This window comes from Paralichthys olivaceus, chromosome 12 (assembly GCF_024713975.1).
Source record: "Paralichthys olivaceus isolate ysfri-2021 chromosome 12, ASM2471397v2, whole genome shotgun sequence".
Lineage (NCBI taxonomy): Eukaryota > Metazoa > Chordata > Actinopteri > Pleuronectiformes > Paralichthyidae > Paralichthys > Paralichthys olivaceus.
In genome coordinates, this window is record NC_091104.1 from 8,121,647 (window position 1) to 8,140,208 (window position 18,562).

The window sequence follows — 18,562 nt, forward strand, 5'->3', positions numbered from 1 at the left end:
AAGCACTGGTGGAGCTCATTCTCCAACTGAAAGAGCACTTGTCAAACCTGAAACCCAAAGGATGGAAAATGCGATGGAAATATGGCATTTGTTTATTTCAAGTGTTATTTGAATATATATTTTTTAAATTCTTGCATTGACACTCATTTCTATTTATGCGCAAAGTGAAAATATGCATATAAAAACACCAAAATCCAGATTCCCTTATAGACATCCGACTTGTGACATGGTAATCTAACTACACACTTTGTAAGAGGTCAGATTTGGAACCACTGGGGCTTTTATTATGTAAAATCTGAGAAATAACTAGTAACTGAAGCTGTGATATTAATGTAGTGCAGTAAAAAGTAGGATATTTCCCTCTAAAATGAAGTGGAGGATACAGAAAGAAGCAGGCGATGAAAATACTGAAGTAAAGTACTTGAGAAGATGCACTTTCCATCACTGGCTGGCCACCCTGCTGGAAAGCTGATGGAAACAAGAGAGGAGAGGCTATCAAGCTATTCAGTCTCCATGTTGTCAGCAGTTCAGATTAGCTGTCACATCGCTGAGGGAGAAACAGCTGAAGATTGGAGAGAATGATTTCATCTGAATAATTTCATGCTTTGACTGGCAGAGCTCAGCGTTCACCGTCCCAGGACTTTGACGTCAGGGGTAGATTGACTGGGGCCAAATAAAGACCCAGGTAGGAGTCTGAGACATAAATACAATCACATGCCCTTTGGGTTTGGTGGGGAAAAAAATGAATTCACATTTCCACAAAAGAAACCCCACTCACTTGTCTCGTTTTCCAAGTAGACAAAAAGACAATCTTTATTTGTGTGTTTCTCTCCTCGCTCTGACTCCTGTGTTTACTCTTGACCGACTGACTTTAATGACTGAGGTCAGCTTCCACAAAATTAACACCACGAACAGAAAAGGAGACAAACTCATACATGACGCTGAGACCTGGAGGCATCCTACCACTACCAACCATGGATCACAAACCAGAGGAGAAGAAGAGGAAAAAGAGGAGGAAGAAGAAGTAGAAGAAGAAGAAGAAGAAGAAGAACGATAGCAGGACAGCATCAGTGGAATAGAAGAAGAGAAGACACATTTTTTTAATCATCCACAGGCTATACCCCATCACTGCATCCCACACAGGAGTAATTAACAGTGATTTTAAATGCTACAAAAATAAGATGAAACAGGGAAGGAAGTGCTTACCCTTGTGTGTGTGTGTGTGTGTGTGTGTGTGTATAATGTGCATGCCATGTCTTTGAAAATGTTAATGTCTGCACATGTGCGTGTGTGTGAATCTGAACATGGGTCACCATGTGTGTGTGTGTGTTCACAGTGCTTACTCATTATGTTCTCTTCCCAACATTAAAGAATTCTCAGTCCCATGATACACACACACTCTCTCTCTCTCTCTCTCTCTTTGTGCTGTTCCCTTTAAAGTTCGTCCATGGATGCTCCCACCAGAGGAACAGCCGTGTAATCACAGACTGCATGTACTGTATGTATGTATGTATGTATGTATGTACGTGTGTGTGTGTGTGTGTGTGTGTGTGTGTGTGTGTGTGTGTGTGTGTATGCGTGCCCCACATGTGTGTTGTTGTTGTGATGCTGCCACACACACCTCCCCTCATTTACCACAGTCTATGCACTTCCCATATTGGTTTAACCCCCACACCCAGGACCAGCATCAGTCAGTGTTCATGTCCATTGAGATCTGGCCTGGGCTCTGAGGGATGACTCCCAGTCAGTTTTACCCCTGTGGGTCCATTTGCCTCCTGGCCAGAGATAATCCATCAATTGACCGAAAGCCAGTCAGGAGAAAGCGCGTGAGGAGAGAGGTTTGATTTTTTTTTTTCCTTTTGATGTCAGAAAAAAGTCTCTGGGAGAGCAAGAGAGCGGTGGCAGGGTGTTTCTGATTTTCCCCATGAAAAAATATATCATCATTACAAACAAGATTGATCTGAGGGTTTCACAGTGGTCATGCAACTTGAGTGTCGCCTCCTTTTCTCACCTGTTCATCCTTTAACGTCACCCCCCCACCCCCACCTCCCCCACTCCCAACCCTTCCAAATCCCCCCCAACCCCATTTATCCTGCCAGTCTGAAGAAGAGAAGGTACCGTAAGTGACCACAGTCAAAAAAAGAATAGAGAGACAAAGAGGTGGGTGACCAGTGGTACATTCATACATGAGAAAGACATGGTTCCAAAAGTCACCCGACCCGGTCGACATTAGACGGTGCTGAAGACGCCTGTGCTGGCCAGGCCGTGATAAATGCTTTGTTTAGAAACACGAAGACAAAACACGTCCCACCTGAAAAAATGTACACCTCACTAAACCCACCCAGAAATCCCCTCGCACACTCCCAACCCTCCTACTGAAACAGGCTATGGTTATACTTGTCATTATAATATGATATTTGAGCTTCTCATAAAAAATCAATCTCTATGACTTTTATATCACGTCGCTGTGCATATACACTGGGTCTGAAAATATCAACACATACAATATTACATTTCCCATATTTAAATCGGTGCCCGCGTCGTTTCCTATTTTCTTTTCTGCACAGGCCAGGCCACTCTCCTTCCTCTCCATCTCTGTACATCGGCTCTTTTTTTCTCCTTGTAGCTGGAATTCATCCAGATAGTGCAGAATTCCAATTACAATTCAAGCTTGGCCACTTCCAATACTTGGTGTGAGGATGGGAAAGCAATGTGTGCAAAAAATCCAATTTTTGTGCATCCAGGCCTATCGCTAAATGCATCCTGCCGTGATTGGATGATAGGAATTGCACGCGACAAGTTTAATCATAGCCACGGCTATATCTACCCCATCAGTGGCTAAGAGTCAATAGTCAAATCAAAAAGGACCCCCTGATATGAGTGCAGAGACATTTCCCTGGTGTTCTTCAGCTGAGAGGTGCTGTCCCACCCAGAAGTTGGGGATCAGAGATGAAGGGCCGATTCCCAGGGAGCTCACGACCCCAGCCCTCTCAGCCAGGTCTGGGTAGGGTGTCCACGACTGGGCCATGGAGGGGGCTGGCAGTGGGGGTGGTTGGTGGTTGAATAGAGGTGGAGGTGGGAAAGGGGGGGGGGGCAGAGACAGAAGGCTTCCCTGAGGGGTGGTGGATTTAGAGGGACAGCCAGCCCGGCTCAGCAACCCTGGGTGGGAGCTCCAGGAAGAGGGGGAGAGGGGTCACAGCCAGGAGGAGAGTCCCAGTGAGGCCAGAACAGCTAACAGGGCCACACACCCTGGACTCCAGCTCCGACCGCCATCAGTCAGGAAGGGTTCCGGAGAATCATATCCCGACCCATCTGAAACAGAGAGAAGAGGAGAACGAACAAAACATCTGAACTGAGAGGGACACGCACACAGACAGATGAGACCATCAGATAGTGGACGAATGGGGGAATTGGATTTAGAGACAAAGGGTGGACAGGCGAGACTGCTCAAAGGGGGGACAGTGTGGAACGTGAGCGACAAACTGGAGAAATCTCACCCTTTAATAGCCGGGGAGAGGCTGAGGGAAGATGGCAGAGAAGGATGAGGAAAGAGGAAAGAGGGAGGAGGAGAAGACGACAGCAACTGAGCTCTGCAGGGGGTTTAACCAACCTAATTACAGTTTAATCACAGAGACTCAGAATCTGGAGCAGCTGACACACACACGCACACATGCACACACACACGTGCACCCCCTCACAGCTCACCCGAGTGACAGTATTTCACAGACGAGATGGAAGTTGCAATGTCAGACAGATTACTTTAACTGCACAAAAAAAAGCAGGATCTCAGAGAGCAGCCGCAGCAATGACAGAATAAAGGAACTTATGTTGTTTCAGTAATTATGGAGGAGGAGAGAATTTCCTTCCCCCTTAGCGAGAAAGATGGAATGATCTGAGCCTTGAAAGCTGCGAAGGCCGACTCTCATCCTTGTACGAAGATCTTCAAAGCCGTGTCATTATCTGGGGAGACGTGTTACTACCCAGGTTTGATTCTTGAGTCTGGCTCGGGTTGAAAACTCATGAGGGCGTCTTTGGAAAGGTGCACAGGTAGATTTTCAAGATAACGCAAGGTTAGCGTAATGCCTGCTGCAACCTGATCCCCCGTGTATGCCAATCCACCGTCAAGCTATTTTGAAACGGGCACTATCACTGGCCGACATGGCTGCTCGAGTGTCAGCGATGTGAAGGAGCTATTTTCTAAAGAGTGTGTCTTATCAGGCCTCCTGCTGTTTGGTGGGGGGGAAAAACTCCTGCTTCATCTTTTACCACATGGCTGGTGCATGAGGCGAATTTCATAAAAAAATATGAAGTGTCTAATATTAGATTTGACTTCTTCTGTATGCGATTGGTTTATTATTAGATTGCTCTCTGGTTTCTTATGAGTAAATCTAGCTAATAGAGCGACGCTGCGGCCTGGTAACATTTTCAGAGAGCACTTTCATCCTGCCCCCTTCTCTTTTTACAAGGACAGAAGGTCTCCCTCACACCCAGTGCGATGTGATGTGATGTGATTTGATGTGATGTGCGTATGCCACTTTGTGCCTGTGCCTCTTCTCCACATCTATGTGTGTGTTTGCGCCTGTGCATTCTTATGTGTGTGCCTGCATGTGTCAGAATGTGTGTGTGTGTGTGTGCGCAAAGGTGTTAAAGTGTTGCCTGGCCGGCCTGTGAATCAGAGCAGAGAGTGTTGCCGGGGCATTCTATCAAGCCTCTTATTCCCCCTTAATTTTACTTTGATAGCCAATCTGGACCCCGGTGTACATCAGCAAGTGTGTGTCTGTGCGCAAGTGTGGTTGTGTAGTTAGAGCGTGACTCACCTGGAGGTCTGACATACACCTTCAGCTTTAGACACGCCCGCCCCACATGGTTCGGGTGAGGAGACGCTGTAAAAAAGAGCAGAGAGATTGGACGAGGGGATTAGCTGAGAGATAAAGTGATTTGCGCTGCTGATTGCACTCATGAAGTAATTGGGGACATTTAATAAAAGTTTGATAGTGTTCTGTCACTGAGGGCCATGAGGCTTATTATAAGGTGGTTAGCAGCTTGATGTGAAAGGAGAGATTGCTGCAAGCATGGCCTGATTAATGTGTTTGTGGGCCCTGTCGAAAAACAAACTGTGGGCCCCAATCACTCCCATTCATCTTTTTCCCACTCTCTGTTTGTAATAAATCTGGCCAACAAGAAAACCAATGGAACACACATTAATATAGTAATATGCAGCTTATTGAGGTAGATTTGTCATTGGGAACTTAAATAAGACCATAAGAATATGACCATCCATTATCTATGGCACTTAAGGGTAGCTGGAGCCAATTCGGGGGGGGGGGGGGGGGGGGGGTACACCCTGGACACGTCACCAGCGGCTGAATATGTCTATACAGAGATAAACAACAAATCACACTCACTATCTACAAGATTTATTTTGAGTCAAATCTCACGTACATTGTAAAGAGATCATCAACTGCATATTATTGCACATCTGAAAACAGTACCCAACAGATGCACTATTTACTTCTGTGCAAGTCATGTTTGCTAAAAACTAGTGTCCTGCAGATTCAGCAAATTTTAATCTAGATGGCACTCAGTAGATCGCATAGCTCCAGTCCCCTAAATCCAATCAAGCCGCAGCAAATTTCACACACTCATAAATACCAGCTCCCCAAATGTGCCATTAAGATCCATTAACTGGGAAAACACCATCATCTCACAATGTTATAGAAAGTGAGACTCTCTGCCCCCTGATCCAGATCTTAATCCCTTCTTCCTTGACCAATGTCAAATCCATGAACCACGTTTTGTTGAAATCCGTTTTTGCGTAATCTTGCTTACAATCAAACCAACCAACAAACGGGCAGGGGCAATAGCATTAGCTCATTGGTGGAGGTAATAACTTATATAATTTATAGATTTCTGATCTACATATGTCTTTGGCAGAATTGATGAGCTTAATGATGAGTGCTACAGTCAGGTTTGGGCCTTTGTTTTGGAACTGTGAACAATAATAAAGATCATGGAGAAGCACAAACCTAATCATTTAAGTAACAATGCAGGATCCGGCTGTATCAAACTTTATCCTTTCAAATGATGTTTTAATTGACTTTGACTGCTCTCAAACAAGTGTCACAGGACGGTGGTCGAGGACTGTCCCAGTTTAGAAACACTTAAGTCTGTGATGGCTTTGATGCTGACCTCTTTTTCTTCTGACACAGATACGTGCAGACATTTCTTCTCGTTCACTGGGCAATTGTTAGCACAAAGTAAAACACACAAAATTGTAATCAAGTCAGTAGAAATATGTCATGGATGGTTAATCAAGGGTGTAAAGCAAGGACAGTATTTTACGCTGAATAATTTGTTAGAATTGGACTTTGCTGTTTAGTCATTACCGCAGCCTATTACTTTTTGGATGTAATTTATTGCTTCAGGCATTTGGATATATGTATTTTTTATTTTTTATTATGTTCTTTTAAGTTCTAAATAAACCCATGGTCCCAAGCTACTCCCGTAAACATACTAAGCACTTCAGGCAGTGTAAACAAGTCTGTGAGGGATGAGCCCACATACTGGGATTCAGTCACACTTCTATTCATACCTTAGGGAAATAAGCCACTCTCCAATCGACCTGACTTGAATGTCTTTGGAATGGGGAATGAAATCCATGCAAATTCCTCACAGACGCGGCGTGCCCTTCTTGCAGGGAGGTGACGGTGCTAACCACTCAGCCACCACGCTTCCCCGTCTGAATCTCTCCCAAAAAAATGAGGAGAAATGTTAAAAAGTTACTGCAATTCAAAAACTTCAAAGTGCAGTAAATGAAACTGAATCTGGGTTTTTAGTCCCACTTCACTCTGATGTGAAATAGAAGTGGAGACCTCAGAGGTGATGGGGACCGACTCTACACACACACACGTATATGCGGATGTGTTGCGCAGGAATATGCACACACACACTTGATGGGTTGCAGCAGTGTGCGTGGAGACCTTTTGGCCTTCTCTCTTGAGGAAGTCCGCATCGCCAGAGCCCACGGTGACCCTAAAGAGGACCATCATCAAGATCCACAGCGCACAGGAAATAAATCTGACCCCTCCCTTGCCCTCTCCTCCCTCTTTTCCTGCCCACAACTCCTCCCTCCATCCTTCCCTCTGCCCTTCACCTCCTTTACCCTTTCATGCCTTCTCTGTAGCCCACTTCCTTTGCCTCCAATTTCTACAAATCATCCACCTACCCTCCTAACAGCGTGCAGAGAAATTGTTTTGTGGCGATGCACTGCTGGCCTGGCATCAGGTTCTCTGTCCCGCTGCACCTCTTTGTTTTTGGCTTCCCCACTGTTTGACTGAAAAAATGGCAACACTAGGAGAGAAAGAGAAGTGGACAGATACCCCCTTCTCTTTTCCCCCCTTTTCTTTTCTCTGTGACCTCCAACAATTTTCACTTTTGTCTTCTATTTAAAAAAAAAGTCTTATCAGCTCTCGCAGTGCCTCTTGTTCCCAGCTCATCCACAGTCCGGCGTCCCCCGAAAACCTATTGAAAATCACTCAACCTCATCAGATGGCAGCTGGGAGAAGTAAGAGGTGGAGTGGACCTGTCAACATGTCAACCACATGACAAATACACACACCAACGTACACACGCAGGCACACACACGGTCACACAGGTCCGGACGCAAATCAGCATCAAAGATTCATGTGTTTTACTCTGTAGAATATCTGTAGAGAGTACACACACACACACACATAAACAAACACACACACACACAAAGAAACACACACTCATCGGAAGGGCTGGGTGGTTAAAAATGTCACATGCAGTCATTCCACATCAATACTGACCAGTTCATCTGGTGTGACTCTGTGTGTGTGTGCTGTTCATCTGTGCATGTGAGAAACAGCGAGAGACAAGAATGTGTGTGTGCTTGTCACTCAAGATGATGGACATGGCCTTTCATGGACTCACAATTGCCTGACAACTGACCCTGCTACCAGCCCTACCCCCTACAACACACACACACACACACACACACACACACACACACACACACACACACACACACACACACACACACACACACACTCAAGCCTTGTGGAATACACACAACCCTCAGGGGTCCCAGAGACACAGTACTATAGTCAGCAACTATACAACTCTGGAGGGGCCCTGTCCATCCTTACATGAGACAGAAAACAAAAGAGTGTGAGTTTGTGCGTGTGTGTGTGTGTGTGTGTGTGTGTGTGTGTGTGTGTGTGTGTGTGTACCAACTGGGAAAGTACACAAGAATATTGGGCGGCTGCAATCTTCGTCTCTTTAGCTCTCTGACGCTCGCCTGCTGCATTTCTGTGACAGCCACAGACAAAACATAATGGTATAATTTTTCCTCATCTTCGGCAAAAAGCTTTTTATTTCATTATCTGAAAAAATAATCAAGTACTGTTGTGCATTACAGCTTGATTTTCCAGAGATTACGTTCAAGAGTTGTATTACAGAGTAACTTCGAATTAAAACCTTTGTCAGTATCTGTATGATGAAGAGATCTATGATCACTGTAAGGTCAGAATCAGTGTCCAAGGACAAATCACTGTCAGTCAAAGAAATATGTTGCACCTGCATGGTGACCTTAGACTGGGGGCCGGAGACACTAATCCCATCAGGGGTCATGGTGAGAACGCTTCATCTCCGACTGAAGAGGTTGAGGTCGGTTTTCAGCCGACTGTGGAGCCGCACCACAGGGATAAATGAAGCAACCGGCGTAGAGGCAGACATGCTCCTCATCGTCTTTTAGAAGACACGTCTAAAAGAATTACTGTTGACAAGGAGCATTTGATATGAACGTAAGATGAAAGCCGATCTTTGCATTATTAAATTGTAATAATGTGAAAGACAGTGAAAAACAACTCCTGGATCCGAACCTATATTTAATAGGTTCTTTCCTTCCTTCCACCAAATTTCGTGGGAATCTGTTGTTTTTGTGTAATCTGAAATGGACAGGGGTGAAAACATGTCCTCCTTGGTGGAGGTAATAACTCATTGCAGTTAAAATCCAATCAACAGTTACAGCTTTAGAGTAATTCAAAAAGATTTAACCTTTCAAAGTTACATCTGAAACATTACTCACTTTTTATTAAGTATTTAAAGCTAAGTTTGAACACTGCATCTTCTCTCTCCTCGCCACAAAATCAACAGAATCGATCTTTTTTGTTTCTTGCAAACATTTCCCCAGCTGCTCTGTGAATTCAAACAGGAAAACGTCTTGTCTGAAGTTAAAAAAGTGTCTGTTGTCTGTGCAGCGGCGGAAAGTTTGGGCATCAACAGCAAAGCTTTTGAAAGTCAATCTAATGTGCATTTCTCTGATAACCCAGTGATCTTGCAGTAAACTGTTCGGATGTGGTAAATCTATCCCGCCCATCTGGCAGCTGAAAACAATGTTTAAGAGTAATTTGAAGATACTATTTGTCTCATGCCTGGTGGGGGAATGATAGCGTTTTAACTCTGTGTCTCAGGGGGAAAAGCCCATCTGTGATACTAATACATCACTTGTTGATGTGAGGAGAAACATCAATACAGCTAATATAAAAATGATTACAAACTACGCCCGGTGACATTTTTACCACTTTGCTGAGCACACCACTTACACTCTCCACAGAAGCAGAGGGATAGATCAAGAAATAAGGAGAGTGAGCGAGGACGGGGGTGCGTGAGTGATGAAAGGTGTGTTTATGCTCGCCTGTGGCTGTGCGAGCGACATGGTGGGCTGTGTTTGAGAACTCTCTCAATCAGCTTCTGTTGATTGCATATTTACACGTGGTTTACAAATGCATATTGAACAGGCGGGTGGATTACATGCAAACACGGACACACGCGCACTCACGTGCACACAACAAACAGACAAACATCCTTTTTACCTGCACACACACACACACACACACACACACACACACACACACACACACACACACACACACACACACACACACACACACACACACAAATATAAGGAATAACAGTGCCAGGCTGATAACCTACAGATGTAGTAGTACTCATGTCCGGGCCTGAACTCAAAGCCCAGGGAGAAGGGAGTGAAGAGCTGGAACTTCTCTGAGAAGCGCAGGGGTCCGTCAGGACCGCTGGGACGGTTGCACTCCCAGCGCTTGAAGCCACGCATCCTGTGCTGGCAGGAAGTGTAGCCCTCGTGGTTGACCATGAAGAGGATGTAGCGCTCCATGCGCCCGTGGGATGGAGGACCCTCATAGTAAGGACAGTAGATGTCCAGATAGTCATTGATGTTCACCGCCACCCTGTACTCTCCGTGCCAGAACCTGCAAGACACAAAGGAAAGTCGATTTGAATTTCCTCATGAAATTAAGCGGCTGAGAAATATGCATTGAATCAGTGGGCAGACGTCCATGTGACAATAGTTTACTGAGGTAAAATAAGATGCAAGACAAAATACAAATATATCCCTACAGAACGATGAATATTCACTACCTGTATCGAGTTTCTGAATGATTGCACGGCTTAAAGAAAAATTGCGGTGAGTGTCCATTTAGTGCAGTCATGCTGTGCACGGCAATTATATGAAATATTATGACTGCTGTTTGGACATTTTTGTGTTTGCGAATCTCCACAAGAAGCTCGGAGGTCACAGAGAGCTACACAACTGCAGCCCTGAGAGATTCAATGCATTGTTTCCGAGGACAATTCAAATGTTTTATTATAGAGGGTCATTGCAGTAGATAGCAAAAACATCGGACAGGGTGTTGTTTGAAACTAATTTAATAAAATAAGATAAATCTTTGTCAGCTATGCTTCATGGGAATGGTTTGTTTGTTAGAGATCCAGTCTTTCTTCCTGTCAGAGTTCCTCAATGAGCCTTCTCCTCTGACACTCAAAAGAAGTGGGTCATGTGATGGAGGATGGTACACATTATAATCCCATCATGTTGTTACCCCATCCCCTGAAGCAGTGTATACAGGCAGCTGTGGTAAGGGTCCACTTAGTTCCGTACACATTGCAGATCACTGAGGTCGGTGTCATGAATAGAAGTGGGTCAGAGGTTAGTTAAGAAGACGTATCAGTGTATAGACACATTGTTGACGGTAAGTGCGGTGGAGGAATATGCAATTTTCCTTCCTGTATTCCTCCTTCTGGCACCGAGTCAAGGATCATGTGCAGGTAACATATGGAGAAACATAAGTTGGCATCTCCTCCCGTCTCTTCTCAAAAGCCTCTGCTAGTTATGATATATTACAACCATATGGATGCATCCTCTCCCCACATAATACAAGCTCTCTTTAGGTTTATGGTTTTGTGCCAGCGTTGCTCATGTGCAGGGGAAGTGGGACTCGTGTTTACAATCTTGATGTCAGTGGAGTGAGACTGTCTCTCCTAAAGGATGAGACCTGTGATATTCTATATTTTTGTTATTGCCAACAAATGCCATTAAAAGATAAAAAAAAAGCCAACTGGGTATTATAATTGAACTTTTCAACTCCTCTACCCTGTCTGTGAACCCCAGCCTCAGGCCCACTGGTTTCTTCTGAGAGCATAAATGTCTAAAAATGGGTCATGAACACCTACTTTCATTTTTTAAACGAGGCTAAATCATCCTCTAAAACAGCTTGATACTGTTTTTTTTTTTCCTTTGCAGAAATTACCCAAACAGGACTATGCGGTACATTTGTTAGGGGGTGTTCTTACCAATGCATTGGTGTATATTTGATGCTCTTGTGAGTATTTTCAGCAGCAGGATGGTGTTTTTGAGTTCAACTCACAGCGCTGCATGTTTGTGGTTATGAAGAAACATTTCAGCTGCTGTCTCACTGACAGTTTTCAACAAAAACTGAGCTTTGTGACACAGATGACTAAGCCCCACAAGGTTCAAGATAAAATACTTAAAAGTATAGAGAATATCACCAGATGAATTCATAAAACAGTCTTAGCTTAATATACGAAAGAATATAAAGTTTACCTTTATTTTAAAGTTAGAGTATCTATACTAGAAACAATGAATAGATAATGTAACATTTGTTAAATGACAAATGCTACAAAGTAAAGTTTTGCTTTTATATTATTCCCCTTCTTTGAGGAAATGCAATGAATCAGCATCTTTAAAGTACTTGATACTTCAGATATACCCAGTTATTTTAAATTCACATTTCACTTTGAACATTCTTCACTAAATCATCTAACACTTGTTTAAAATCCACATGTGTGGTATGTTAGCGTTGAGCCCTCTGTGAGCGTGTGCATGTGTCCGCGTCTGTAGCGACCACTTCCTCTGGCATTTGTCGTTATCGCCATGGCTACGATCAATTTGATTTCAAATGTACCACATCGAATACGTTTAAAATTCAGCTGCAGCAAGTTATCAAATCCTGTTTCTCCAAGCTCAGTAAATTTGAGACGCAGGAAGATGCCTGCAATCAAATGAGCATAAACAAAGCCAGTTGTCGGGCAATCTCGTCGTCTCAGATGGCGTGTGCACACGCTTTTTAAACAAATTCATCATTTTCCTCCTCACCTTGGCAGTAATTGATTGCCTCGAATGAAGACATTTTGGTCTAAGCACTTTTGGTTAGTGGGATATTTAGCTTTGGGACAAATTATCCCAATAACGCCAGTCCTATCTCTCTCCCAGAGGGCAAATCAGGAAGTGAGTTAGATGTAATGAGTGCCTTCATGCTTCAGTGCCCTATCAGAGCGAGTTTTGCAGGTTCTAAAGGGATCCTTGAGCAGATCATTTAGATGCATTGATCCACTGGGGAGCTCCTCTCGGCTCTCTCTGCTCCCAATCAACTCTGATTAACAACTAAAGGGGAAGGCAGAGAGAGAGAGGAACAGAGGGAGAGATGCACAGAATAAGGATAAAAGGAGTGAAAGGAAAGAACAGAGGGAGGGAGACAAAGAGAGGAATGGTAGGGGAAAAGTGAAAATACGTGCAGACTGAGGACAAAAGTAAGCGAAAGACTGAGGGAGGAGGAGGGATAATGAGATTGCATGAAATAAGGGTTAGAAAAGTCCGAAATAAGCAAAAACACAGAGGAAAGTAAGAGGAGGAGGAGGAGGAGGAGGAGGAGGCCGGCTGGAGGAAGAGCAGATGGAAGAGGAGTTTTCCGTCTTTCTTTTCAATTTGTACGATTGTGGGTTTCCATCCGAGACAAATGTGCTTTGCCTATTGATTGTGCACTGATACATATATGGATGACTACCATCTGAGCATTAGCACTTTGGGCATCCATTGTGTGTGCACATGTGTGTGTGTGTGTGTACTTTGACAGAAATGTGTGTGTGTGTGTGAGGATGCTCGATCTATGAAAGGGCTAATGTGGCAGGACACATTAGGTTGTATTAAGCTACTCAGCTCCCTGCTCCTGTGACACCGTCTGCATTCCTAATTGGCCAAACTGCATGTGCAGGTGTGTGCCACTGCACTCTGAGCGTTAAACAGAACATGTTGGAGTGAGTGTGTGTGTGTGTGTGTGTGTGTGTGTGTGGGTAGTGGATGAATGTGTGTGTCACTGCATCGCTGCCTCTAAGGCTGTGTGTCATTTGGAATTAAACACACACACTGCACTGGCCAAAAAGACATGAGAATGCACTCTCACTTACGTCATGTATCTTCTTCACAGTACTTGTGTGTGTGTGTGTGTGTGTGTGTGTCTGCCACAGGTATTGGTGTGTCTCTCTTTTAACGTAGCTCTGTATCTGAGCAACTGTGTTTATATAATATTTACTTATTTAACTAATTTCCAACAGAAAATACATTATGAAAGAAAGTTGAATATGAATAAATAATGTTTTATATCAACACAGGGAGGTTATGTTGTTAATTTTCATATTTTCAAGCTGCAATTATGACTTAACTAAACTTGTTGGTGAAATGTTCTCAGAATTTGTTATTTAGAATTTAATTTAGTAGCTATTTAACTTTTTAGGCACTCCCAACATTTGGTTAACAGTAAATAAAGTATATACGGTATCGTTCAATCCAGAAAATGTTTGCAGACACGATGTCTTTATTTATATTTAACCATCACTAAGTGCTTTTGATGTCTGGACCTAACAACCAGTGGACCACGGATGCATCTGGCGTGATTTTGTAACATTCACCCAAACCTCGTCCGAACAACTCTACTGCCAGTGATTAACTTAAGAGTAATTTAACATTTTAACTTCTCGACCTGTGGCAGTGAGACAGAAGCCTCGTGTTGCCAGACTTAACTCCACAGTGCATTAAAAGATGTGTGTCATTGTGTGACTGCACAGTCCAAAAGTTTGTTAAAGCCTGACGTCTTCAGTGGTTCTGGTTGCTAGCTCGAAGATATTTGGTTCCTGCAGAAAAGGGCATTTTTAAAACTGATGATAGGCAGGAAGCAGACGGAGGAGAGAAAGCCATCTGAAATACATGTAGGTGCCCAATGCAGGACTCATATTCACAGTCTACTACCCTTCAAGTGTCATTTTCTTGATAATGTCAAATTTATGACAGCGCATGAATAATTTCCTTGGTTTTAATTTAAGATGCAGAGTGTGGAATCCTCTTATTCTCAAAGCATCAGTTCAACCTTTCTAAAACATATTGGAGAAATCTGCCTCCACCCCAAATACAGTCAAGGTGAATGGAATTTCATTAGTGTCACACACTGTCAACTGTTGTCATAGGGACGATTTCTTATGCAGAAAGTTGTTCAGACGAAATCTCTGCACAGTGAAGTCTGTGGATTATCCAGTAAGAGTTCTGTGAAAGTCCCATTGCTGTTGAATTATTTCACCGGAATTAAAAAATACTAAAATATACAGACTTATTCAAATTTGTGGGTCACAGTGTTGCTCCAAAATATGAGTGTTTAGGTTTGAAATCTCACCCTTGTTTGCTCGTTCCCTTTACGCAATATAACGGACGCTCAGTAGTGAGTGCATTGTGCATTGTGGTATTGTTGCAGACTGCAGAAACCGTGACCTCTACGTTTTTGTCCCATTGTTGAATTTTTGAGGGCACTGTTTGGTGGAAACTTTCACACACTCAGAATTCAGACACTTGAATAAAATGGCAGACAGTGGTGCACAATACAATAAATAGGGAGCGATTTGTACGCACTCTTTTTTATCATAGCTGTTGATATAAGTTTGCTGGAAACAGCCATCGGCCCATTGTATTTACTCTTTATACCATTAACCACCTGAGCAAATTCAATTCATTCCTTTGGCATCGTGGTCCGTTTGCTAGCTGACCATTAGCTCTCTGATTCCTTCAGAGAGCTTCACTGTCCCTCTTCAATAACTTTTTATTGCACAAAACGGTTTACAAGGATGAAGAAAACACCATGAGGAGAGCGGAGAGAAAAAATAAGAAGTTCTTTCTTCCAACCAACTGACTAACTTTGTTACCCAAGTTTTTTAACGGCCTCCTACTGCACACAAACAATTTCACTTGTGAAAGTTGTGGTTTCAAAAAAGCAAATAAATGACAAAATGCAACACACACAAAGACCGACTACACTAATGCTCACTACAAATGTTTCATTTGTCAACAAACACAATGTTCCTTCAAAACATATCCCATCCAAATCATTTGACGGATGATATAGTACAGTAATATAAAACTATACAAAGAGCCCCTAAGGTAGTTTATACCAAAGTTGAATATTCCCTTTATCCTTTGATTCTGCACACACTCTTACCACCAGGACAAGAAATAATGTATATACATATTTCTCAGCTGATGAAACTTGATTATCTTTCATTTACAGTGATAAATAGCTTTTTGTATCTTTGGGGTATTGACGGTCAATATCATTTTCACACCTAAATCTACCCAAAGTAGAAAAACTTGACAATTAGGTTCAAAATGGAGAGAAAGATGGATGTTCAAAACTTTCTGCTCTCAAAACTTAGTCGTGTCTCAATGCAAAAATCTTCAAAACACATCCGTTAAACAGAGTATTGTTGAAGTGCATGTTGTTCAGCACAGGATCTTTTCAGTGTTTTGTTCCGCAGCTTGAAGCCATTTCTTTTATTTAACACTGTCTGGGTGTAAACCTGTGCAATATGATATGATGGTGTGCTTCGTTCCTTAATCCCCTGATGTCTCACAGATTCTCCTCAGTCTTTCAGTGCGATTGAATTGTCTGGTGAGGTTAGCCAGATGCGGCTGAAGCACTCTGCCTTGGGCTGCCGGCTCTCATCTGGACGTAAAAGGCTCGTTCGGAGGCTTGCACCCCAATCAGTGGTGAAGAGTCCGTGTTAAAAGGTTTTTGTGGTATTGTGTGTGCATGTCCGGGTGAAAAGCAGAGAGAAATGGAGGAGTTCAAAAGTTGAAATGAAAGATTAAGAGAGGAGCGTGTGTGTGTATAGTGAGTGTGTGTACTGCATTAATGCACTGTAGATGTAGAAGTATCTGTGCGTACAGCACAAGTGTGTGTAGTGGCCTCTCCTTAATATTCAGGCACCACTGAGTCATCAACATCGTCTTTCAACGGGGTTGTGATCAAAGCCTCCAGAAGCCTGATGACGGAGTGGCCTCGGATGTTTACTGTACCTGCTTGTGTCCTAAACATCAGCGAGCAAACATCAAAGGGCGCCTCGCTCTCTCCCTCCATTCTCTCTCTTTCTCTCGCTCTCCCTATGTCGCCCTCCTCTCTCCCTCCATGCATAACTTCCTCCTTTTCTCCAGCCTCACTTGATCTCCCTCCGTCGCACTTGGTAATGCGGCATTCATCCAGCAGAGTGAAAGCCTGGGTATACGAGATGTCAGTCAAAGAAAAAGTCGCCTCCAAGTCTCCATCGAGGTTTTTCTTACAAAGATGGGTCAAGTGAAAGAGGAGAGGCTGCACAGTCACATTTGCAATGATGCAATATTTCGTGCGACAAAGACTCTTGTCATGGAGACTTCACCTAGAATGATGATGCATAATATCATTATTACGCCTGAAACCATTAACTATGTATGCAAAAAACTGAGAATGTCATGACAGACCAGACTACACCCCATCAGATTTAAAATATAATCAAAAAGAAAGGTTTTGCAAAGGTTTTGTGAGGAGGAAAATGTGCTCAACACAGTTTGTTGTAGTTTTTTGGTGTAGAAACACAGAATGTGACCTTTAACTGATATCCCAAGGTAAAAGAAAAGAAAGGCACACATTCAAGTTGACCAAGGGAAATCAAAGTTCTCCTTCTGTTGAAAAAAGAAAAAAGAAATTGACTGTTTATTCAACACATCACTCCACGTTCTTCAGAAGAGGAGTCAAGAAGAAAAGGCAGATGACTCAGATGTGGATTAACTTTCAGTTCTAACATCTGATTCATCTCCGCTTTTCCAGTTCAAGACAAAAGTTGGGTAGATTGAAGTTTTGCAGGCTCAGTGGGTGATACCTTTGTGCCGGTTTATCATCATCCTCTTATTTACAGTAACGAACATCCGGTTTGATCGCAACCGTGCACTCGCACAACGATGACCTATCCCTGCGTGGGCTGCTGGCCAAGTGTGGAGCCTTTGAAATGAAAGATTTCACATCCCTCATCTGAAATTTCACAATTTCACCTCATTTGGCTTTTTGGCAGGAAGACGCCGCAGCCTTCTTCCTGGTGTGTGTGTGTGTGTGTGTTTCTAAATAACCTGTGTCTCACTCTGCAGCTTCAGTCACTATCAATGTCTCTCCAATCGACTCCACATTACTCTCTGTTTTTTATCTCTCCGTCTTCAATCTGTCTTTAGCTCCCCTCCTTTCTTACCACTCACCTCAGCTTCATTTCCTCGCACTCCTTCCCCTTTTCTTCTCCTCCCACTTCCCCTCCAGGTGCACGGCAGCATCTTTTGACATTGCCACTGTTTCCTCTTTTCAGTCGTTATGATTCTCATTCCTTCTCTGATTTCTCTTCCTTGTTCTCGTCTCTGTCTTAACCCCCCTCCCCCTCTTGCTTTGAAAGTATTTTTATCCCCCCCCATCAAGCCTCATGCTTTCTGCTCATTTTTTTGTGAATGTTAAAAATGACATCCCTCTCCCATCAATACACACACACACACACACACACACACACACACACACACACACACACACACACACACATCTTCCTCTCGCTAAGACTCTTTAGATGCTTTTCTCTCAGCATGAGGTGTTCCTGTCTCTCGCTGTCGTCTCTGCCTGAGATTCCCACTGCTGCTTTGCCTCAGAATATGGGGCAAAGTAAATACATTACCGCCCTCTGCACTAACACACACTGAGACACACACACCTCCACATATGTGTGTGTGTAACACACTAGGGCACAGGCACACAGAGACATATTGACACATATATCAAATCCATACATTAACACATAAAGTGCAATGTATACCCTCGTTAAGACGTGTTTAATTATGTAAATTTGTTCCCCATACGTACGACGTAAACACAACAAACAGAAAACGTAACACACGTGTGTTATTCTGTACGTATGTAACAAAGCATGAAAAATAAACCACATCCCTCACTCACACTCACATCGCCAAGCTCAAGTTGTGTTGCTGTGACAAGTTCCACATCTGCCACTCGGCATAATGTAGCCCATACATCACCGTGGTGACATT

General features: G+C 43.4%; 1 protein-coding gene across 2 annotated transcripts in view; it reads right to left on the minus strand.

Annotated features, from left to right (window-relative positions):
• Positions 1 to 778: 778 nt before the first annotated feature.
• Positions 779 to 18,562, minus strand: part of efna2a (ephrin-A2a) — a 72,558-nt gene continuing 54,774 nt past the window's right edge. The window contains exons 2-4 of one of the 2 annotated variants that reach the window (XM_020097872.2): positions 10,018 to 10,310; positions 4,818 to 4,883; positions 779 to 3,312 (exon numbers count right to left, since the gene is read on the minus strand). In XM_020097872.2, coding sequence (XP_019953431.1) covers positions 3,194 to 3,312; positions 4,818 to 4,883; positions 10,018 to 10,310 — 478 coding nt within the window. In that variant the 3' untranslated portion in view covers positions 779 to 3,193. Of the gene's footprint in view, positions 3,313 to 4,816; positions 4,884 to 10,017; positions 10,311 to 18,562 lie in introns of both variants that reach the window. The other variant, XM_069536370.1, reaches the window with a different exon arrangement.